Raw genomic sequence first — 25089 nt, 5'->3', positions numbered from 1 at the left:
AAATGCTGCAAAGAAAACAAATTTCCCTCCTCGGGTAAATACTAATGTTATTGCCTGATCATTCAAGTGGTAAACATCTCTTTACACATCTGTTTACACTAATAAACCTTTGTCTTCCATTATAAATATTATAATGTATATTTCGTAACGTGTTTTTATTGTGATCAGATCTGAGGTTCTAGTTTGTAGTGAATTGTTATGTGTAGTTTTTATCCTCTACAGTAGTCGGAATGTAATACAGGAGTGCTCTAATTATTTATAGTTCGGGAATTAGCCTGTGTGTAGGTCTCCAATCCCACAATGCAAAGAGCGCGGTATGGAGAGTTGCTGGAGAGGTGCAGTGGATGGAAGGGGGAGCTAGGTTTTCACCAGCCCGGGCAGACCTGGGTCAAGTTGGAAAGTAAAAGCCCGAATAATGGCGGAACTCCGGCGATTTGTCATTCAAAATAAAAGCTGCCCTTTCTCCACGGGGGGAAAAAAATCAGCATTTGTGTGAAACAGCACAGCAAACAGAACTGTATTAGACAATACAGGGAATTTGGAGTGAATATGTTATATAAAATAAATAAAAACCTTAACAATTCAATATGGCGGGCAATATTTTCAGATTCCATTGAGGATAAAAACAAACCCTGTTGATTCATTAAATGACCGTGGGGAACCACAAATGAATTTCAGTGTAAACTCAGCTAAAAGTAAGAAGTAAGTAAAACAACTTTTTTTTTCTTGGTGCATCAGTTTGTCTGGAACAAAAGACGGGTCATCTTTGCTCTCCATTTTGGTTGAATGGTGCTTAATTTTATTTTAACTCTAAACAACTAATGCATATTATCAATAAGAACATCTTCACATCAGCACTCCCTTGCCATTCTCCATTTCATCCGGCAAAATGTCTGATTTATAAAAAGCCATGTTTTACCCTTAGAGGTGAAAGAGTTCAGAATGGGAACTAAACACGACCCAGGTCTTGTCACACAAAGCAGAAATAACTCACCTGGGTAATGTATTTAGCTAACTCAGTGAAGTTACCAACATAACAACTGCTTTATGGTGTTGTTTATGTCAAGTGTTTACAGTTTGCTGGTTGTTGCTCACGCTGGCTTTTATTTTGTAACGGTAGACCGGATGTTGTCTGTGTCACGGTGTCTGTTCTGACCGTGGTCCGGAGGATGCGCATATTCTCAGATTTAAGGGGGGAGGTTTGGAGCAGCTCGGACTCTCGTTGTTTAACAGCATTTCTCTGCCGGGAATAGCCAAAATACTTTCTAGGATTCATTTAAGGGGCTCTCTTTTGTAAGAACAGAACACTGAACGACGATTTCGTTTTTGGGTTTTCTGTTAAAGTGAGTTGAACAACTTTAGGATCCAGTTTTCGGAGGTGAGGAGACTTAATTTCATCGCGAGCGGAACGGTTTGGGATAAAGGGACTACCAAAACCACCGCACAGGCTGCACTCCCGTACTGTCCTCGGACCTGTTCAGGTTAGCTCGGTAGGATAGAAGAAGCTAAAAATTAAAAAATTTAACAAACATCACACTGTTTGTGAAGTTTTTCCCTGCTGCTTCGTTGATTATTTTGGGGTTTTCGGACTGAGGGACATTCTTTTTCCTCTGTCGCTCAAGTTTGGCAGAAAATATGCGCAAACCTGTTAGTTAAACGCCGATAGCTCGGAGTGGAAGCGAGCTTCACACGTTTGAATCTGGAAATACTGTTTTTCGGGAAGTTTTTCTGCATCCAGTTTCAGCCCAGCAGCCTTCCTTATCTGACCAACACTGGCTGTTTCACAGCCCCCCGCCACCAAGGTGAGTTGGTGTCTTATTATTTCGCCTCTCTTTTGAGTTTCTCTTTACTGTTTGTTTTCCTGCCCAGGCAGTTTAATGTTCCCCATTGAAATGATGTGATTTTATTGACGGACCTCTTCGTCCTAATAAGGGGCTAATTAAACATTTGTGGCTCTTAAATTGACTAGCAGTTATTTTGTTGCTCACATTCAACCACCTGTTTTTCTGTAGAAAATGTTTTTGTGCTCTGGATTTTTTTGTTGTTGTGGGTTAAACAGGCTGTTTACGTACGTATTTTGTTTTCGTGAGAGTACGTTTCCTGTGTAGTAACACCTCTGGTGGAGGAGCCATGCTTGGAAATCAAAAGGTGCTAACAGTAACGTGAAAGCACAAGGCCCAAATGTTTCCTGTGGTCCTGCTTAAAAACTGATTTTGTTTTCTATCTGAAGTCACAGGAGGCGCCTTTTTTAAGATTAGATAATTTACTTGGATAAATACTACCCCCACCAGGGGTAAAACCTTTAAACTATTGAGTTTGGCTTTGTGGATCCATAGCGCCTTTCTTAACTTCTTTATTGTCTTCTGATGTAAGTTTGCAGTAGTGTTATTATTTAGCTTTTATCTCTGCAAATTGATCCTGGTTATTGTCCCCGTTTGTGTCATGGCCTCATGACATAAAACTACCAAACCTAACCAGTAAAGTTCCTTTCACAACTTTGTTTTCTTTCTTTTAAATCACTAGACAATTTAGCTTGTTAAGAAATGCAGTAAAGTAAGTTACATCTTTAGATTCTCAGAGAACGGCCATCATAACTACATCTGTCATGAAGTCTGGGTCTGGAGGGGCAAGCCTGATGTTATGTAAAGCTCAAAATGTTATGTTATCAGGGGAGGGAGAGAAGATGGATGGTTTAGAGAAGCAGCATGTCCGCAGGGAGTTCACCAGAGAGGAAAAAAAAGTTTTCTCCTGAACCATATAATGGGAAGTGAGAAATAGCCCTGCCCTTTAATTCACTAGACTGCACCCCTGGCAGAGACTTATTGTCACTTGAGCTTTATGATTGTATTTACTATAACTAAATCCTTCAAAAATGTTTTTTTTTCTCTTTTTGTGAGTGTACGTTTAACTAGATTTAGTAGATTTAATTTAAGTAGACTGTAGTCACTCATGACTCAGACTGATATTGCTTTTGTTTCCTTGAGGGTGAAGATATCATTTGATTTGGTGTGTCTGACAATGATATAATTGAATTTAGTTTACAGCATATTCTGTCCATGTTGGTAACATCTCCAGGTTTAGAGTTTAGTTTAACCTCCCTTGGGAAAACGTTCACACTCGTACGTACTGAATAGGACTTAACTTACTGAAAAGCACTTTGGATTTGGGTGTCAACCAAATGGCACAGTGTCACATGGCCTCGCATTAATTGTCTTTACATTTGAGTGTAATCTCATGACACCTGATCTCCCTCCATGGCACGCTGCTGGCAAACCACTGATTCAGCCTGCAAGGCTGCAAAGAAAAAAAAACCAGAAGTGTCTGTTTTTGTGAAAACAGTAGCCTTAGGGAAATGGTCTGATGCTCTTATGTCCGCTGAACTGCAGCCGTGTGCAGACTGGCCTGTTGCTGGCTGGGAGTGCAGACTTAGCTGGGAAGGGGGCTACAGAGTTTGGGAGCTGAGGAATTTTATGCATGGATGGCAGTGAACAGTAATTATGGTGCAGGCCATGTTATGGGTTAGGCCTGTAACCTTTGTCTTTGTATAATGAGAAAAACTAAATGTGTCTTGCTTGTTCTAATCTGTTTAGTTTAACCCCATTTATTTGCCAGACTTTTGGGGAAATGTTTTCTTCTCTTAATAGCGTTTTTTTTTTTTAACCAAAGGTGATTTGATACAGCTTTTCTAATGTAACTTTTTGGCTGCATAAAACATTTTTGGATCCAGTGTGTTTTATACATTTATATGAAGGTTGGTTCCTGAAAAACATGAGCAACAAAACCGAGACTGTATTTTCCTGCCACTTCAACATTTTTGTAGGAAGTACTTGTTCTTGAGAAATATGTCATAATACCTGAAAAGGTGCTGAAAGTGGGAGAGGTTGTACGCTAAAAGGAGTGACGTAAAAGTCAAATTATGTTGGAAGTGAATTATTCTATACACATTTTACCAACCTGAATGAATGAGTTGTAGCTTCACAATGGCGACAGCTCACATTTGTGAGAGGTCGTATCATTACTGCAACTCAAAATGTGTTCATTATGATTTGGCTGGGTTAAAGAAAGAGATACAAATAGAAAACAAGGGTTCATCATTTTTGTCCAAGTGATGTAACACCTTTAAAATGCACATAATAAATACAGACATATTTGGCAGGGATCATTCAAAGTTGGATATTGAGTTCTGCAAAGATAGTAGGTTGTGTATTTTACTATTAAATAAGGAATGAAAATGGCAGTAGGTACAAGGTAGCACTGACATTGTTATACAAAGCCTGACATATATAGGATTTTTGAGTTTGTAAATTACTACAATTTCTTAGCCTTCCTATGGCCTGATATTGATATATATTAGACCTGGCTGATCTCAGGTCAGCTTTAACAACTATCAATAAAAACCACAATAAAATAATCAAAACTTAGAAAATAAGGGTCAAATATACACAAAAATGCAGACTGTATTTTTGTCAATGTTCTGCTGTTGCTTTTTCTGACACTAGTATCTATGATAAAACAATATTGCCCCTTAATATGAGTCTGCTAATGTGTGTGTCAGCCTGTTCAGACCTACTCATAAGTTCAAAATGAGTGTGCTGTGTGTGAGGATAGTAAGACATACTGTATGTTTAACTCGTGCTCCCATGGGAGCGGAGCATGACAAAGCGTTGTGTCATACTTTGAAGAAGCTACTTCCTCCGCTTTCAATTACTGACGGTTGTCGTAGTGACAAGGGCCCGGGGAACGTGGTCGGCTGCTCTTTGCGGTTCCTTCTGTCTGGCAGCAGAAGCACTTTCTTGGAGCCCTCCCAAGCACTGACTCACTGCATACAAAGCTGCGATGACCAAGCTTCTTTATCCCCCTCGGACCCCCCTGACCCAGCTCAGCTGCTGGAACACTAGACCATTCTTGGAAAGTGAAATTGAATTGGTTTTGAGGAGAACACAATGATTGTTTCAGTGCTGAACCCTCACACAAGCGATTACCTCTTAAAGGAAACCACAGCTGTATCTGAACATGACTCTGTGTGAAAACGTAAACCAAGTTGGGCTGTGTCTGACCCAGATGTGACGCTTGTGTTATTGTTTTACAGAATGCACTTGAATGGATGTTTTTGGATTCATTCTTGATTCTGCTGATTTTTAAAATCTCTGTTGTTGAGGCCTGTGTGCTCAAGCATGAATCAAGAAGAGTTAAGAAACCCTAAAAAAACAGCATTTGTTTGACACTTCTTGACAACTCACGGGAGCAAATGGTTCCAGGGGGTCATTTTAGGCTTGGGGACCAAAAACCAACTGTTAAGTGATAGATCTCTCAGCGTGGAAATGATGGCCTGGCAGTCTCTCTCTACAAGGGTGTCACGTAACAGGCTGTAGTTTTTTTGGCCTTAAACAAATTCCTCAAGGGGGGTTATGGGGGTTAGGGGCAAGTGTTAATCTCTGTGGCCAGATGCTGCAGAGGTGATGATGCGAGCAGATGTGCATGTGAGGGTCACCCGATGCGATATGCCCCCCCGTCTTGGAGGGTACTGTACATCCTTCAACTCGAACAGCGGTTTAGCAGCAAAAAACAGAAACTTGATATGGCATTGTCTGAGTCTGTTGACAGTCTTTACGAGCTCAGACTTAAATAGTTGCTTTGAAGTGTTGAAAACAGAACATTTCATTCCTAAGAACTGAGCAAGACGTATGCACTCTTTGTTTGCCTGAGCTATCAGAGCAAGGCTCTGTAGTTTCTTATCAGTGTTTTTGTACAAGCAGCCCTAAATGCTGAAGTACCTACCTTGAACCTTGTAGACATACAGAATATTCTCTTCCTCATTTCTGACAACAATTTCCTTGACACGTAAAACATAGATTGCCATTAGTAAAAAAAAAAAAATTTACCTTACAAAGTATTTATGCTATTAGTTTGTTTCAGTTTTGAAGAGCCACACAGCAGCCATTTGAAGATTTTAAGTGACCTAGTTTCTTTCTTGAATGTCAAAGTTTATTTTTCTCTTTTACTTGTACCCTGAATAGATTTTGATGTATTGTTTTTCCTACTGAAAACAGACTCATGAACATATGATGTTTGCTCACGTGGTCATGCATTCATTTGTTTTTACTATTTTTTGTTTGTTTGTTAGTTCAGCACTGTGAATGACCCACGGCTGATGCCCCAAAGGTCTGAATGGAGTTCCAGTTGCAGAAAAGCCAACTTTTGTAGCTCCCTCAGCAGGATGCTGATGAGGCAAAGTATACTTCTGTTTCTGGCTTTATTCGCCCAAGTTCTAAGGACCCAGTGCCGACCGGCCAGTGCCGATGAAGGTAAGACGCCTGATAACTTAAAGCTACTCACACTTCATCTGTACTCTGCATTTTTTTTCCTAGTTCTGTTTGCAGTATTATTAAATATTATGTTTTGAACTAATAAACTTGCTAAGTCTAGCTTATCTTGACTCCTGCCTTGAGAAACAGTCCATTGATAATCAAAGCTTTGTTCTTCGTGCAGGAATGTAATCCTAACACACTCCAGGCTTTGGTGAAGTCTGTCCTTTGTAGCGTCACTGTTCCCCCCCCACCACTCCCAATTTGCTTGAGTCTGATGTTGCTTCAGTATGTTTGTAGCACAACTGTGTTTCTGACTATTAGTAACACCTTCTCTGTTTTTCTTGCCTGACTGAACCAAGCTGAACTGAACCCCTGGGCTTACTAGAAAAGGGTACCCAAGAAATCTTACTGACAGAACGTTTAGTGTAGTTATTATATTTTGTTCTTGAGCTGGACAGTACAACTTCAAGATTTTCTGTAAAGAATTTTGCCCGGTCTGGCCACTGCATATGTTCAGTTCTGAAAAGGGGAAAGAGGCACTGAAATCGAATCCTTAAAAATGTGTCTCTTGGATACAGTCCAGCAGTGTAATAGCTCCCTGGACTTGTGGGTAGATGGGTTTGGATGTTTACACTCTGCAGTCGGAAGTGGAGAGCAGCAAAAGAATATGATAAAGCTCAACATTATAATTAGAGTAATTAAGCAAGCGGGTCTCTCTTGGGCTGTAAGCCCTAAAATAAACTTGGCGCGGCTGTGTTTAAGCCAGCAGTGGAACAGGGAGGAGAAAATGACTCCCATCTGTAGCCCTAGGGCAGCCCCACTACCTAGCAGTCCCTGCTCCTCTCCTCCTTTGTAATGAAAAGGTATTTGTTGTCACTGAGAGAGGAGTTAACTGCCAGGGAAACTATAAATTAGCCTGTTTTTTGAAAAAAAAAAAAAAATGAAAGAAGATGCTACTTTGAGCCCTCCCTTATCCTCAAGGATAGGGTTTCTGAGGAGAATGTTTGTCTCCTAAGGTGAGCCATAAATTTCCACCGGGGTGGGGGAAGTCTGATGCATTTACACTCCACCCAGTTCTTAATCACCAAATGGCCAGGTACTATCTATGCGCCTCTGTGCTTGTCCTCCTGCTCCCCCACCGTCTTCAGCTTGGGAATGCTTCACTTTCCCCCCGCTTCCCTGCTGGGTGACGGACGGCCTCAGCTGTCGACAAACAATCACAGCAGAAGCATTTGGTTGCATTCCTTTTTGTCTTGGGTGAGGAAACAAAATAGTTATATGGAAATGGCCATGTTTTATGCGCTCTTCATTGTTTGTCTTGGGGGGTTTTTTGTCGTGTGTTGTTCACATAAGAAAAGAATATTCCCTGAACAAATTCAGTGCATTGAATTACTTCAGGGGCCACATGGACAGCCATTCAAATGATTACAGCCCCGTTAACTTCTTCTCAGTTTGATCGTTCAGAGAAACTTGACTGAGTTTCTGACTTAAAATCATTTTAGTGTTTGTGTATGTTTTATAGCTGACAGTGAAATGTTAGGAAGTTATTTGTGTGTTGTTCCCAGTGGATTTCTTTGACTCAATGCTCTGCTGTCAGTCAGAGTAGAAGAGCCACTGACCCTTTAGTGGAGGGCCCTTCTGATTTAGAGCTGCCACAGTCCTGAGAAAGACTCTTTTCAGACAGAACTGGGGGCCCAGTGGGGCACAGCACAAAACTTCTTTCATTAGTATTTTAACAGTGCTTTATGAATGAAACTTATATACACAATTGAAAATGGTAGCTACAATTTAAAGATGAAAAGAGAAAATAACATTAGAGATGTGATTAAACTATTACCACATAACAACTGAAGATAAAGGAACAGCAACTTGTGGTTATTTAGCAAATTTTTGATCTTCCACGTGCTTTAGAAGAGTCAAACAGTTTGATCGATATGTAGAGTTTTATTGCACCAGAGCTGCAGCTGTGTTGCACACATTGAAAGCTAAGATACAAATTACTGTTGCGTTGAAAAATCCAACTAGAGTTGGAGTAAAAATTCTCTTTAAATGAAGCATTTTGTTACAGTTTGATTCTCTAAGGTAAAATGGCCCAGTTTAACCTGATAATTAGTTATGGGAAAAGTCAGGTTAGGAAGGACAGTAATCCCTGTGTTTTTAATTGTAATGGATTACTTTAGTCTATCCTTTTTTACTGGATTTTTCAAACTATGCTAGTCTGTGGCTTTGAGGGTGAGAAAATTAAAATAATGGAACTACATCGACATGGTTTTTAAGGTGTCCTGGTTTTACCGTGTTTGTCCATTAAAGACAAAATGTAAGTCTAAATGTAGCTGAGCTCATTTGAATGACAGTGGAACTGCTTTGCACTGCATAGTAATCCTTGTAGCTCCCAAATGTTAATCCATGCTGATTGTCAGTGGCTCATTTAGGAATGAAAAGGTTCTCCACTGGAGTGCTTTCAGAAGGGACACTTGCATGGTGATTTTTTTTTTTTTTTTTGTCGGGCTTGCTAATAGGCATTGTCCTATTCTTTCGCTTCCTCCCAGTCCTGCCTTTTGTCTCTTATCAATCCCCGTTACACGTCAGCCACCCTTTCACTCTGGTGTGGTCAAATCATCAGAGGAAACATGCCATAGCCACTTTTCTCTGTGTGCCACAGCAGAGCCTCAACCAGCCTGACTTTACTGCATTCAACCATCACTCCAGTGAGAGCAGGAAATCCCAGAAGTCATTCACGCGGCATATTGCTTCCTATCTTGTAGCCAGAGAAGGTTCCATAGACTGGCGCCAACTCTTCCTTTTAGTTGGTCTTGAATTTACAGACTAGTGAGCTTTTTTCCCCCACTCAGTTTAAAACCTTTCAGTGCTTTTGTCTTCACCAAAAATTCCTTTCATGATTTATGCAATTAGGTTGATTTTAAATGATGTCAATCAGTTTTTCCAAATGGTTGGAGGAACACACGAGAGACACATTCCAGATGGGTTGCTTTTTGAAAATATGGTTCTTAATCCATTTTAATCCAATCATAGCAGCAGGAGGATTAACTGCGATGAGGCATCCTCAGATTCAAAGGAAATGTTGGAAACTTTGAATTCATTATTGTGAATAGTTAAAAATATTTTTTTGTGAGTAAATAAAGTGTGTTGGTATTTGTTTTCTACATGTGTTATGTTGTTATCTTACTCCAGTTTTAGGTAGGCTGTCACAGAAGCACAAATGGTCCTGACTGGCCCACAATAAAGCAACAAGCAAATTTTACAGCTTTTATGGGTGTTTTATGATGTCTGCAGCCAGATTAACAGCTGGGATGTTGACACAGCCTTATCAGTGGCATCTTCATTTAGAGGGCAGGGACAGAAACATACTGGCCGGCCCCCACACACTGTGCAGAGACCTCGTGTTTAAGGCTGTGTCCGGGTCCGATAGCTGTAGCCCATCACTAAATGCCTCCTCTGCTTTCCCCCCTTTGGTTTTGTTTTTGAGGAGAAAGTTGATCCTACCCCCTGGCCCCTTTTCCTTCTGGGATTAAGGGCCTGTCAGACATATGTGATCCAGGAAATACCTTTACTAGGCCCAAGTGGGGTCACCATAGCAACTGGCACTAGAACCTGCCGCTGCAGGCCCTCTCTCGCTTGCTCCTGTGCACATGCTCACTGGCTCGCTCTCCCTGCTCCCTCTTCCCCTTTATTGTTTGGAGGCCTTTGTTGTGATGGTGGGAGGGATTAGTCAGGTCTGCTGGTGTTGTCCTGAGGTTATGCTGTGTAGGTATGCTTCCTGTTGCGAGGAAGTGCATTAACAAATACACGGTGTACTTTGAGAACAGTTCAGAATAATCTAATTCTGAGGGGCCTGACTGCTCACTACAAAGGCATTTGGTTGTCCAGTTCAGTTTCTCTGGTTACAATGCTGAAGGGACTATGAAGGAAATGGGAAAGGAGGATGAGTGAAATGACAGATTTTATATTATGGTGGTCCAGCAGGAGATTACTTTGGAGATGCCACTTGGCTAAAACAGCAGAGCTGAAATGATTTGTCAGTTAACCAGTTAGTCGTCAACATAAATGAATCAGCAACTATTTTGATAATTAGTTAATAATTTGAGTATTTTTTTATAGCAAAGCTCTAAACATTCTTTGGGTCTTGCTTTTCAAATGGGAGGATTTGCTGCTTGTCTCTGTTTGTTTTGTGTCATCGTTAACTGAAAATGTTTTTGCATGTATCATCACGGAAATCTAGATTTTTTTTCACCATTTTCTGGAAAAAAAAAAAAGAATCAAGAAAATAATGAACAGAATTAATTACTTGATAGTGAGAATGATCATTAATTGTAGCCCTTATGTCCATAAAATGAGGATGTTAGTTCAGTTAATCAGAGCAGCGTGCCTTGTGTGCCTTTTTTGCCATGGAAGTGTGATCTTAGAGCAAGAATGTCAAGCAGGCTGGCCAGTGACGATCTTTACCTTTTGTAACTAGACAAACAACACCATTGTGATGGACAGCATGTCAGCATAATTGGGTTACCCCCTCCCCCTTGCAGACTATGTAGTCATTTAGAACAGGGGGGCTCAGGTGTCTCGCTCTGTGACGCCTCTCCCTTCTTCATTCCTCTAATTGAATTTCACCTTCCTCTCCCAAGTAGCTCCTTGCCTGTCTGACGATGGGGCCTTGACTAATTTGGGATGCGATTTAATTTTTGGGAGAGGTTAGGCAGGCGGTGTGCTGGGGAGAAATCAGGGAAGCTCTTTTCAGCTGTCTTTTGGATACTGTTTCACGACTGAAATATGTTATGTTTACAGTACAGATACGGCCCTGTTTGGTGTGCAAGCACTCTGAACACTGTAGACGCTCTGTATCCCATCAGCTACTGTTTGTTCAGTCTGAGATATGATTCAGTTTATTTGAGCAGGAATAATCCTGGTGGTTATCCTGTTGTGAATGACTTACAGAAATGTATCATAGTTTGTACCAAAGCTATAATCTTTTTTTTTGTGCTCATGGAGCCATATTATTGTTTTTATAATTGCTTAAAGTTGCAGTGTTAAAAATCCCTCTGAGCTGATAAAATGAAAGTATGTGCTTTGTGTCCTTTGTAGTCTTTGTGGAAACGCAAGCAGAGCTGTTTACGCTCTACATTGGGGATCGGCTGGATCTGAGTTGCTCTGCCAAGGACTCCCTCCATGCTGTCAACTGGACCAAAGACCATGTGGCCATAGTGGATGGAGAACACACACGCATCCGCAACAGCCAGCTGGAGATCGAGACTGTGGAGCTGACAGACTCTGGTCTGTACTCATGCACCACATTCGGCAACCACAGCCTCTACTTCAACGTTACAGGTACAGTTATAGAAACAGCACAGATAAGTTAAAAATGACAATAAAATATTGCTACTTGGCTTCAAATGGTGTTTTTCTCCTCTTTTTTTTAACATGTCTTAAAAATGATGTATTACTCCCCAAATACCTTGTGGATCAGTATAAAAGGACTCGTCTTTGGCCTCACAGTTACTTTCTGTTTCACTAGTTGATACCCTGGCCTCATCTGAGGATGATGATGAAGATGAAGAGTCTTCATCAGAGGAGGCCAAACTGTTGGGCAGTCAAAAACTGCTGCGTAAGTGTGCCGATCTCCACACGTTACTAATACTTACTAATGCTACAGCAACAAGTGGTCATTACTCGTTCGACCAAAGTCACAGGATTATGAGTAACTGTCATGAATGGTCAGTGATTTGAGAGCTTTGTGATTCAATTGTGTGTGTGTGTGTGTGTGTGTGTGTGTGTGTGTGTGTGTGTGTGTGTGTGTGTGTGTGTGTGTGTGTGGAGGGGGGGTGATTTCACTCTGAATCAGAGGGTTTTCACTACCTAAGTGACAGCTTTTACATGAGGAATGTCCCTCTGGTGACTAACCGCGGTTAACCTTAGATGTCTTCCAATTTGTCTATAGAGCAATTTTGACACTCAGGCTTCATCATCTGGCTGCTACTGCCCGCTCTGCCCACAAAGAATCCAGTGGCTGCCAACCGTGGCATGCCGACCATGAGTTTGTACTCCGACTTCCAGAGCTTTATCTCCCCCTGGAATTTACACAACATGATTTTTCTTATCTGAGGCAATTTTGAAGCCACAATGTTTTTTTTTTTTGGTTTTTTTAAGGAATTTTATTTTGAGAAACCTAAGGTCCTTAACCCATCCAGTAATACAAAACCCTGTGACTGTTAGACAGTGAGGTTTAGGATACTTAAAACGAGTTTTGAGCTTTCTGTGTTATTTAGTTTTAGGAAATATACACATAATTGTATTTCTTCACTCATCTGCAAACTTTTTTTCTGTCTTTTTGTTTAGCAATGGCCCCACAATGGGCTCATCCAGAAAAAATGGAGAAAAAGCTTCACGCTGTCCCAGCCAGTAAGACTGTGAAGTTTCGATGCCAGGCCAGCGGCAACCCAAATCCCACTCTGAAATGGTACAAGAATGGCAAGGAGTTCAAGAGAGACCATCGCATCGGAGGCTTCAAGGTTACTAATAATGTTTCGGAAATTTGTTCCCCGCAGCTGCTTCTAAGCGACAGCACATCCTCCTCAGCATTTCTTATTGAATCACCCCAAACTCATTGCCCACAAGTGGAGGTGTGTCGGTGATCTCATCACACATTAGATCACCACCCACTCCCCTTGAGCAAGAAACACTTTCTGCAAGTGAAAAGCAAAGGCAAGTTTCATGTTTGACCTGAGAAACAATGCAAGATGAAACCCTATGCCACGAAAAGGAATAATACCTCCAGGTGGGCAATCCTAGCCATCCGTTTGGATGAAGGATAACTTTGGCTGTCCTCATTCTGGGAATCAGTGCATCGGCTTTTCTGTAATTACATCCACGCAGCAGTAAATTTAACCATGAGACCTACTGTATCTGTGACATATGGCATGTGGTGTGATTACTCTCATGAGCCTTGAGAGATCAACATAATTAATCCAGTTTTAAGATTATGACCTTTTGGGCACGAGGAAGTTATGAGAGTCAGTCCCTGTATTGATCCGCAACATTATCAACCAACACGGAACTTGGTCATTACATAGTAGGAGGCTGTAGAAGTTTTATGTTCCTTGATATTGACTTGTCAGCGAATGGCTGTATTCAGTGGCAGCTGCCTCTCAGGTATGGTTCATGTTCACACAGACTAGGAAACAACCCTCCTCCTCCTCCTCCTCCGCATCTGCGCTTCCCATCAAGGTGTAGGCCAGTCCAGCCTTGTCTTGTGCTTCCCCAGCCCATCTCCCTCCCCAGCTGGGACACATTTAGGAGTTTCCTCTCAGCTGCCTGCTCCCCTTTTTCCCCAAGCCCCCCCACCCAGCCAGGCAGCACACTTAACCATCTGGCTGCCGTTTTTTCTTCTTCTTCTTCTTCTTCTTCTTCTTCTTCTTTTTCTTCTTCTTTTTTTTTCAGTCAAGGTGCAAAGGTCTGCATCAGCGGCCGGGTACGTCTGTCATCCCTCCCACACTCTTGCTTTTATGGCCAGGCCTCTATTGTTCATATCGTCTGCATGGAGACGTGCAGGAGGGAGGGAATAATGTGGACCACATGTATATGAAGCCAAGCACAACACATCTGGCAGCAGGCAGCTGGACTCCCTCATCACGTTTTTAGCTAAATGAGGGAAACCGTATGGCTCAGTCTGTGTATATACATGTTTGATGTTGCCATTGCCTTAGAGGTTTGTTGGTTAATCACACACTGCCGGTCTTGGCAGATTTATGGAAGAAAAATTATAACATGTCTTGGAAAAAAGAACCAGACATCAGTTGGTGCTAATAAGACAGGTTGGGGCAGATGTATATAAAACATGTACCCATTTTCCTGTGGTCTTTTTAGGTAGGACAAAGTTCTGTTTTAAACACTGGGTGGTGTCACAGGAAGTTTTACCTGCTCTGTCTCATACAATAAACTGTTTGGTTAAGTTCATCAGTCTAACAAATAGAAACCAAAGTTCTGTCTGGATGTATGATTTTTTTTTTCCTATATGCCAGCCACTGTAACCTTGCATTTTTTCCCCAATCTTTTAGGTCCGTGACCATATGTGGACCATCATCATGGAATCTGTAGTTCCCTCTGACAAGGGAAACTATACCTGTGTGGTGGAAAACCAGCATGGCAGCATCAATCACACCTACCAGCTGGATGTAGTCGGTAAGTATTAATTTCTAAATATGTTACTAGTGTTACTGGTTTGTAACCTGCCAGGAAATCTTGATTATGGTTTAATCACCTGTTGAATATGCAGGACAAGTGTCCCACATCAGTGCACCTGATGAACCCATCAAATGTGATTGTTATCCCAAAAGCACAGTGGTGCAGTTTTGTAGCGTTTGTGTACAGTGTACTTTGTCTGTTTGTCAGCCGTTTGATAAATGAAGCCTGTTTTCTTGTGGCTTTAGTGATGGATCCAAGTTGAGGAGAGGGGGTGATTACTCCTCTAGGACCTGCCCTGTGACTTGCTCTTACACCATTGGTCTTATAAATCACAATCCCACTTCCTCCATCACTGCTATCCCCTGAGCTCTGCCTGACCTCAGTAGACATCTAGAACCTGATGAACAGTGAGATCGCTTCAGTGTGGGGAGAGTTTTATCACAAGTTTTGCTTAAGTCCCCACGGGGATCTTGGTTGAAAGTCAGCCAGATTCTTGGCTCGTAAGTTTACTTTGGAGAGTTATCAGTCATCAAAATGCAGCCACATGAACATTTCATTTCACAGCAACAACTCCAGAGGAGACTCTTAACTTGCTTGCCCATCGATTGTGACCAGCTCTTTATAATTGTACTAGTGGCATACAGCTGGGGTCTCCATATGAGAAATTATAATCTGTAACTTGTGAAATTACACAGTGTCAGATCAAATTTTACAGGCGGCCTTGTTTGCCATCGGCCATTTCCAGTAACAAAGCCTTGACGTGACCAAGGTTTTATATGGGTTGTGTTTGAAAGTCAGTCAGCCGTGTGTACTTTTGAATTACGGCACATGTGTTTGGCTTGGACATTACATGTTTGCTTCACTGCTCTCCAAACTTCAGAACTAACACTTGTGTGCCTTTTTGTCATGTTGCAGAGCGCTCTCCCCACAGGCCAATCCTGCAGGCTGGCCTGCCTGCCAATCGCACCGTAGCAGTGGGCAGTGACGTGGAGTTTGAGTGCAAGGTGTTCAGCGACCCTCAGCCTCACATCCAGTGGCTAAAGCATATCGAGGTCAACGGCAGCAGCCTTGGTCCTGATGGTTTACCGTATGTCCGTGTCCTCAAGGTAGGATCTCACTGTTACCAATACTGCCTTAACAAACCCAACCCTGCTCATGTTTCTGCAAGAGTTTAAGTCTTTTGTTTAAGTGTTTGTAATGCAAAGTTTGATACCTATTAGTTTATTTTCCCTCATCTCTTTTCTTGAATGCCCAGTACTGTCCATGAAAGTAGTCCAAATGCATCCTGTAAATAATTTGAACTTAATTTTGTTATTGTAACTGTGAAATAACCTGCGCAAACCAAGAAAAGATCCTGTGTCTGCTACTTTTTTATTCTGTGCCGCACATGACTTGTTTTTATTTCCAGCATTCTGGGGTCAATAGCTCGGACGCTCAGGTGCTGACCCTCTACAATGTGACTGAGGAGGAGAGCGGAGAGTATATATGTAAAGTGTCCAATTATATAGGAGAGGCCAATCAGTCAGCCTGGCTGACTGTCACCAGATATGAGCCCACAGGTAACCACCACGCAGTAGTACAGGGACGACACAGTGGAGGCGCTACGGGGACCACCTGGAAAAACTAGGGCCGTATAACTCGAGACAACCTCAGCTGTTTCTCTCCTCCCTCCCTTCGTCTCTCCCTCCCTCTCTCCTGCCTCGGCGCTCCTGACTGTAAATGACGCTATGGAAAATTCCCAGCAGAACAGTTGAAAGTGTTCAGTCTCAGGTTTATGTTGGACCCACTCTCATTCCTGCCCCATGCCTGTGCTGTGCCCTCCTAATAAGGGCCTCTCTTGCCATCCTCTTCTATTACTCTCGCTCCCTTGCCCTTCAAAGTCTTCTGTGCACAGCTCACAGGCTCTGTCTCTCCTTTTTTTTGTTTTTTTTTCCAGCTGTCCTCCTCTGCTTACCTATGTTTCACAGACCTCCTGTTGTTTGTCTAATGTCCACATAGTTGGCAAAAGCGTGAGTGTGAGTTTGAGTGTGCCCTGTTCTGCTGTGGAGTTTTCCATGTTGCCCATCTCTTGCATGTAGAGATGAGAGTGAGGTATTTGATGTGGTGATGGGGTGGACCAATGTGGGGGTTCAGCATTGCAGACTTAACCTAACCAGCTCCTCCACTAACAGATACTGGAGGGCTCTTCCTGACAGAGTCCTCTGCAGGGGCTCTCTGTGGTACCTCTTGGGCAGATGGTGTTGGATCGAGGAGGAGAACGCTCCTCCATCCCCTTTCTCTTTCAGAATCCTTCACTCATGGTTCCCTTTCTCCTCTTGGGCCTCTTGTTGGGTCTGCTTCCTTTGTTATTTTCTAGACCGCTGGCCTTAACACCACGGACAAGGAAATGGAAGTCCTCCAACTGAGAAATGTGTCTTTTGATGACGCTGGAGTGTATACCTGCTTGGCGGGCAATTCTATCGGGTTCTCTCATCACTCTGCATGGTTGACCGTTTTTGAAGGTATCAGTAGTTCTGTCTCTTTCCTATATTTCCATCCTTTCCCTTTTCCATCTCCAGCCTGGCTGTCCATGTTCACATTTGCCAGAATAAGGTCTTTTCTGACTTTAGTTCTGCTAGAAAATGTGAGAGGAAGCCAGGGCAAGTTACAGTTACTAAACCTCCCCCCTCTCCCTGTGCTCAGCATGGCTCCTGCTCCATCTCAGCTCTCTAGATGGAACAGTACGGGCCATGCGCTGCTGTTTCTTAAATGAAATCACAGAATGCCAAACAACCCAATGCGCCTTCTCCCTCCTGGTCTGTCATGACAAAGAAATCAACACAACAGAAAAACCAGTCTTATTTTAAAAATGAGATCATACAGACGTATACTTAATGGTCTCAGCCAGGTAGAACTTCACATTTATAGAGGGGTTGTTTGGCAGCTCTGATCGGATTTCACTTTGAACTGTCTCCACCATTCTGCTCTTTAATTGGTGTTTGCATTTGATTTGGTGTAAAGCTGATATTCTTTGACAAGCGCTACAAATGACTGATGTCATTTCCTGCTGTGAGCACAGCGGCTGGCTTTGATAATTGGCTCGCTGTAGTGGATGTGCCTCATTCCTGAGGGTTGGAATGGGCATTTGTCCAATTATCATGCTGCTTGTCAGTCAGCCTCTTCACACAAGTGCAGCTCACTTGTGTTGCTGGTGTTGGTTTAGGGTGTAACGGCACACTTCAGTCAGTACGGGAGCCTTGGTTTGGGATGTATTATTCAACATTGAAATATAATATTCCACTAATGTAAGACAACAAAACGGCATGTCTAGTGTTGTTGTGACTTGCTGCCATTGTAGATTTTTGATGTGTCAATGTGCATCTAAAATTGAGATACAAAACCAAACATTCAAGTCAAGTTCTGAAAAAGTAAATAGGCAGTTAGAAGCCAAACTTTCTTATTAAATAAATAAAATTGTTTGTTGAAACAATATAATTATTAAAGTTAATGGGTTTTTAAGGCATTTAAGTTATTCATTTTTTAGCAGTGCACCAGACAGGACTGACAGCAGCTGTATGGATGTAAAAGGCATTGTACAACATTATGCTACATTTCATTTTTCAAGAATAGAGCAAAGGCCTAATACAGTTAACCGCATCATTAATGACCTCAGCAGGATTTGACGCCATAAGAAGACTTATGTATGAACAATAAACACATTCAGAACTGGTATTTGTGATAAGTAGCTCCTGTACACATCCCAGTCCAAGGTGTCCCCCAACTATCATTTTCACTAAAACATGGAATCCACTACACGTGTAGTGTTGCTATGAATAAATGTTGGTGTTTTCACTGAACGGGAGGAAAAAAACAAGACCTGAATTCAACAGTTTCTTTTTAAATGTTTAAACTTTTTTTTCTGAAATTAGCACATAAATATGCTATTTTGTTAAAAGAAAACATTGTTAGTATTACCAGCACCACATATCAATTAATTAAACTATTGAGCTGATGCTTTGTGATATGCTGTTTATAGACCTACATGTAGACGTGAAATGTGAATTAGATGAATTTGATGAAGTAGAATTGATTTGCAGTATTGAAAGTTTGTGTCTGTATAAAAGTCAGATCCTTTGCACACTGTTACACTCTCACATATAAATCCAATATTCAGGTCATCAACAAATAAAATATAGTTGTTTGCACTAAAACATTGATAACACACACACACACATCTCTCTCTCTCTCTCTCTCTCTCTCTCTCTCTCTCTCTCTCTCTCTCTCTCTCTCTCTCTCTCTCTCTCAGACACAGAATCTGGGTTGTTTGGGTTTGTCCCAACTATTTCTGGTTTAGCTGTGACTCAAGAGACTATGACCACTTCTCACTGTGACAAAGAATGTGGAGTGAAACCCTGTGCGCAGGGAGTTTGTATCCCCTGTGTGTCTGTGTCAAAGGCTCTGGTTTTTAGACATGGCAGCTGTGTAAGTGTGTGTATGTGTGTGCGTTTGTGTGGGCCAGTTGTTTTTATTTGTGTTGCTGTGTACTTGAAAGCATGGGTATGTCTGGCGTGCTTGGGTATGTACCATCAGTTCATTCATGACAGCTGACCCCGCCCATTCCCTGCCCCCCCTCGCCTAGCTGTCACGCACTACCCTCCAACCAGCCACACCTACCTGGAGGTGGTCATCTACTGTGTGGGCTTCTTTTTCATCGTTGTCATGATCGCCATCGCAGTTATCGTCAAGATTCGCACCTCTTCGAAGAAAAGTGACTTCAACAGTCAGCTGGCTGTTCACAAGCTGGCCAAAAGCATCCCCCTGCGCAGACAGGTAACAGAAAGTAGATAGGGGGTTTGGAATATTTATACCTTTTCATCTCTTCTCTCTGTCACTTGCCCAGATTTTTATAAATGCAAATATTTACATTATATTTGACTTGTTTCACTCTTTGCACACAGCAGCTTAACTTGATGCTCTCATAAACCTAAAAGCACATATTCACAGATTAAGGTTCATTGTAGGTCCTTGAGGTCTTGTACATCAGGTAAGTATAAGTATTGAAGCAATGCTTAGACTCCATGGAGTGATATGGGTGATATAGGAATTGAGTTTTCATTTTCTTCTGGTCACTGTTGACCAAATAAGCTCCTGTTACTGGTGTCTGTTTCACTATGAGGGGAGTAATGTCAGGCTTCTTTACCTCAGGTGTCTGTGGACTCAAGCTCCTCCAGCCACTCTGGAGTGATGCTGGTTCGCCCCTCCCGCCTGTCTTCTAGCGGATCTCCAATGTTGTCAGGGGTGTCTGAGTATGAACTGCCCCAAGATCCACGCTGGGAGCTTCCCCGCAGCAGGTACGTCCTGGTCATAAACCTAGAATACCTTCTTAAAGGAAAGTTAGTGGTGTGAAATATTCATTCTTTAGAGACAGAAGGGGGCAGCTTCTACATTAATGTAGTGTAAAATTAAAGAAGAAGAAAACTAAGCCTCAGAAGCAAATGTGCAACACATCAAACTTTTAAACAAGTTCAAAACATAAGGCCAAACTTTATTGCCATGTTGTTAATGAGTGTCTCGTGTGATTTTCCCCCTCTCACAGACTTGTTCTCGGGAAGCCGCTGGGTGAAGGCTGCTTCGGTCAGGTCGTGATGGGAGAGGCGCTGGGTCTCGACAAAGACAAGCCAAACCGTGTGACCAAGGTTGCAGTCAAAATGTTGAAATGTAAGTTAGCTTTTCCCTTTTCAGAGTTGTCAGTCATGTGAATATACAGTAGATCCGGATTGATTGATATTGGTAGTGAAAGTAACAAAGATCTGCTGGAATAAGTTATGTATTTGCAGAGAGGAAAGCTCTTCGGTGTATAGTAATAGATTTAACAGAAGCTTCAAGTCCAGGCTCCAGGGACGAGAAAACTTCTGACACCAAACCGTGATGAACAGATACTTAGAGACATCTGCCACTGGATCCCAGCCACCATGCAAATGGGAGAGCAGAGTAAAAATTTATGAGAACCCTTGACATCCCATATAAAACAGTGTTCATTAAACTGCACGGAGGAGTGAGAATGTAGGGAAAGTAGCATTTATTGTCTCGTACTTTAAGTGCCTTTCCCCAGGGAGTCTTCTCCAAGACAAACTGCAGCCCAACTCTGCGAGAGCTGCGATCTTTGTGTATATACTCTGCAGGGTGAATATTGCGAGGCCTTTTTGGGCCTTTCCACCAACAGAACATCAACTAATTACCCTAATATGATTTATTGCCCTCTCTCTTCAGCTGATGCCACAGAGAAAGACCTGTCAGACCTCATTTCAGAGATGGAGATGATGAAGATCATCGGGAAGCACAAGAACATCATTAATCTGCTGGGAGCCTGTACACAGGATGGTAAGACCAGACAGACAGGGGCCTACTACTGACCTGCCTTGGCCTGCTCAGGCCAACACACGCTTTTGTCCCTCAGACAACAGCGTTGCAGTGAAGCTTACTCTGAAAGATGTGTAGAACAGCATGAGTAAACGATTCTGACACCAGCTTCCGAGCTCACAGTTTGAATCAACTACAGCTGCAGCCGTTCCTCTCCAATCATCCCTGACGAAAAACTAAAGGGAAACTAACCTCTAACAACCCTGTGGTGCACATTGCTCTGTTGCCTTCGCACTGACACGCAAAGCTCTTTGCACTTTCTCTGCACTTTATTTACCCACTGTTATAACTCAATTCAATGTACTTTGAATTTGCATTTATCTACTCTTAAAGTATTTAGTACCTCTGCCACTGAGTGGGGGTTATGTCTCTTGGCTTGGCCCCAGGATTTAAACTAGTGGCTGGATTGGAATCAAATTCTTTCTCACGAAACAAGGGATACCCTTTTATCTTGACGACCTTGTGACCTTTACTTTTGCACTGCCATCAGGCAGTTGTTTTTGAATAAATATCTCCTGATGTGCTGTAATGTTGCTTTCAGTGCATAATAAGACTCACAGCCCAAACAAACATACTGATTTATATACATCCTGAGCCCCTCTTACCCTTTCACCAGTGCCACCTTCATTACTGTTCTCAGAGTATCATTGTATGGTGATGAAGTTATTTATTCTAACATCGCTTTCAATTGTTTCAAGGTCCTCTGTATGTGATAGTCGAGTATGCATCCAAGGGAAACTTGAGGGAGTACTTGAGAGCTCGGCGCCCCCCGGGCATGGAGTACTGCTACAACCCAGACCACGTTCCTGTGGAGAACATGTCCATCAAGGACCTGGTGTCATGTGCTTACCAAGTGGCACGAGGCATGGAGTATTTGGCCTCCAAAAAGGTAACCACACAGTACAACCAGCCATTCCCAGCCTTCCATGCCTAATGTAAAGAATTAATTAGAGCAGAATCTCTCTGTGAAAAACGCATATGAGTTTGGACGCGGGTTCAATTCTTTTAACGTCTGTTTTTATTTGTGCAGTGCATCCACAGAGATCTTGCCGCTCGCAATGTTTTGGTAACAGAGGACAACGTGATGAAAATAGCTGACTTTGGCCTGGCAAGAGATATCCACCACATCGATTACTATAAAAAGACCACCAATGTGAGTGCTCCTTATCATTCCTTTTAATGTTATTTACAAATGTAAAAACATGCTGTCCATTGCTGTAACATGCATAACTTTCCCGCAGGGTCGTTTGCCAGTCAAGTGGATGGCTCCCGAGGCTCTGTTCGACCGGATATACACACACCAAAGTGATGTGTGAGTATCGTGTAGTGTTACTTTCCCAATTCAGTCTTGATGGAATGTGAGGGAAAACATTTAGTCGTGCAGAAAAGCGAGACACTCCTGTCTGTTTCTGTCTGCAGCTGGTCATTTGGGGTGCTGCTTTGGGAAATCTTCACCCTGGGAGGTTCTCCGTATCCCGGCGTCCCAGTGGAAGAGCTGTTCAAGCTGCTGAAGGAAGGTCACCGTATGGACAAGCCCTCGACATGCACGCACGAGCTGTAAGGAGACGCTGCACACCCGAAATCGAACATGTTGCATGTTCTTCACACACATATTTGAATTTTTAAAAGTTTGTTTAGCCATGTGCACACAGAATGTGAAAAGATACAGCTCTTTAAAAAGTTGTTTTGAAAGTAACAGGCTGCTTCATCTCGTGCTCGGCATTAATATTTACCCTTTCTCTTGTATATCAGAAAAATTAAAATTCCTGGTGCTTAGCAACGTAATGATGATCCCTACCATCGTTTGTGTGATGACCAATAAAATGAATTGCTCCGAGGTTGAGTGAGCTACGAATGGAACATGATGTTCAGCTCTCGGGGGGTTGTTTTTTGTTTTGTTTTGTTTTTTGGTCACCTCCCATTTGCAGGTACATGGGAGGTTTTTGACCTCTCCTCACAAGAATTTTATTTTATTTTTGTTTCCGTTTTTTGAAATGAAAACTCAAAGATTAATCTTGTGAATCTCTTTGATCTCTGCAGGTATATGATGATGAGGGACTGCTGGCATGCTGTGCCCTCACAGAGACCCACATTCAAACAGCTGGTGGAGGATCTAGATCGCTGCTTGGCCATGACATCCAACCAGGTTAGTCCTCCTCTCTTCACCATGCAGACATGAAGCAGAAATGTCTGTTTTGGAAGGGAAATGTTGACGTTTAGTTCTTCTCTTCTGTGCCTACAGGAATATTTGGAGCTCTCTGTGCCTCTGGACCAATATTCCCCCAGCTACCCCGACACCCGCAGCTCCACCTGCTCCTCCGGCGAGGACTCTGTCTTCTCCCACGACGCTGGAGCCGAGGAGCCCTGCCTGCCAAAGTTCCCTCCCCACTCCAATGGGGCAGCCATTAAGAAACGCTGATACCTCATCTCTCCATTCAGACAAACATTGACATTTCCTCCGCTCCCTGCCTCATGGGGTTGGACTCTTCCCCCATATTCCCAGAGATGAAGCTTAAAAAAAAAAAAAGAATAAGAAAAAACACTGGTGCTCTGCGAGAAAGGAGCTTGGAGACACCTTGTAGAACTTGTTGGATCACATTGACTGAAGAGTGCAGCAGTTTTCCCGGTTCTTGGCGGTGACGATTGGCGGTTTATGGGGCACTTTGTATTAACGGGAGTGGCCGTTTGTCACAGTGTCAGAAAAAAAAAAAAAAGAAAAAGCAGACTCCCACTCTTCTCTCCACTTTGGGCATTCCACGGTTCAGGAGAATGGAAAGGACTGACTGTGATTATGTCAGGTTTCTGTTGGTTTTTTTTCCCCCCTCCATGGTCGTTTCATCAGTAGTGAAGGACAACATTCTGCTTTTCAGACCAAATCCAGAGAAAACAACCAAGCGGACACACAGCACCGTGGTTCACAGCATCATTCACTCTTTTCTTGTAAATACAGTTAGAAAATTATAATTATGAATATATATTTACACTGTACTCTTATTTTTATTACCATAATTGATTTATTTTCTTTTGTACAAGGATGCTTTTGTTTGATCCATTTTTGAATATAGTCAGTAGGGGCAGTTGTTACATGAGAATATCTTAAAATTGCTGAGGATAACATGGCCAGTTTTTGTTTTGTTTTTTAAATTTGCAGCATCACAGCTTTGATTCCCCTAAATTTACTGCATAATCATCAATGGAAAAATTATGTATTGGGTTTTCTATTTTTTAACTATAAGTGCTTTTCATGACACAACTTGCAATACAGTGTAACACAGTGTTTGGGGTTTCTCTCCATGAAAAGAGATAGATTTATGAAAAACGTGTGTGTGTGTGTGTGTGTGTGTGTGTGTGTGTGTGTGTGTGTGTGTGTGTGTAAGTGTAAGTGTATATGCCAGGTTTGTGTGGGAAAATTTTTATCTTGTCTCATTCAAAATTGTTCATCTACTTCAAGGATGGTCACAACTGTAAATATTCCTGGTTGTACGCCATGCTTGTTAAAACCCAGAGTAATTTGCTTCAGTCAACATCATGCACTTCCACTGTGCATGCCTTCCATGTGATGAACTTATCTTCTACTGTAAATGCTTTAACAGGAGGTACATTTGCTGCCATATAACTTCCGATGAAGGGTTGCAGAACACGTATGTCATCGTAAAAGGATTACATTAAATAAAATGCTATCGAAAAAGGAACCACCAAAGCTTTCAGAGTTTGAACTCAACTCCATAAACGGGTCTATAAATATCAAGATTTTCATGTTTGATGATGTAAATCTTGTTTACAGAGATGGAACGATGGCCACTTCAATCTCCCACCCATTTAACACGGGTTGCCGGGGGCTTATTAGATATGATAATGTGCTGCTGACATCAGAAGAAATGTTGGCAAGCGCAGAGAGCCACAGCCGGCAGTAAACATGTAATTTATGGCTGTGTGAATGGCTTGGCAAGTGCTGGTGCTACACTTCCATCCATCAGCCACACCAACCTTGATGCCCGTGTCTGGCTCTGGCTTCCTGCCATTGGCTGATGCATCACCTGGATTGCTGTCTCCACGCAACAGGCTAAAATCAGCCACACAGAGCAACCGGCTCTCGACCCTTTTTAAAAAGCCGGCTCTTACCGCTCGGGTCACTACCGTTAACCTTCTGTCTTCGGTTTATTTCGTAATAGAGAACAGATCCTTGTCA

General features: G+C 42.3%; 1 protein-coding gene across 5 annotated transcripts; it reads left to right on the top strand.

Annotated features, from left to right (window-relative positions):
• The first annotated feature begins 1192 nt into the window (after positions 1-1192).
• fgfr1a (fibroblast growth factor receptor 1a) lies at positions 1193-24592 on the top strand. 5 transcript variants are annotated; one of them, XM_041041579.1, is made up of 18 exons: positions 1193-1802; positions 6130-6305; positions 11406-11648; positions 11836-11925; positions 12657-12829; positions 14375-14498; positions 15417-15607; positions 15910-16060; positions 19120-19316; positions 19686-19831; positions 20077-20198; positions 20751-20861; positions 21599-21789; positions 21931-22053; positions 22142-22212; positions 22320-22457; positions 22941-23046; positions 23143-24592. In XM_041041579.1, exons 2-18 carry the CDS (start codon positions 6152-6154, stop codon positions 23317-23319), a joined length of 2508 nt encoding a protein of 835 aa, XP_040897513.1. In that variant the 5' UTR covers positions 1193-1802; positions 6130-6151; the 3' UTR covers positions 23320-24592. The 5 variants fall into 5 exon arrangements, with proteins under 5 accessions (XP_040897513.1, XP_040897516.1, XP_040897515.1 ...); XM_041041582.1 differs by lacking the exon at positions 15910-16060 and adding an exon at positions 16858-17002 and having other exon boundaries at positions 6125-6305; positions 19120-19310; XM_041041581.1 differs by lacking the exon at positions 15910-16060 and adding an exon at positions 16858-17002 and having other exon boundaries at positions 6125-6305.
• Positions 24593-25089: the final 497 nt, after the last annotated feature.

Source organism: Toxotes jaculatrix, chromosome 7 (assembly GCF_017976425.1).
Source record: "Toxotes jaculatrix isolate fToxJac2 chromosome 7, fToxJac2.pri, whole genome shotgun sequence".
Lineage (NCBI taxonomy): Eukaryota > Metazoa > Chordata > Actinopteri > Toxotidae > Toxotes > Toxotes jaculatrix.
Note: the sequence above shows the minus strand (reverse complement) of the source record. Positions and strands in the feature narration are given on the sequence as shown.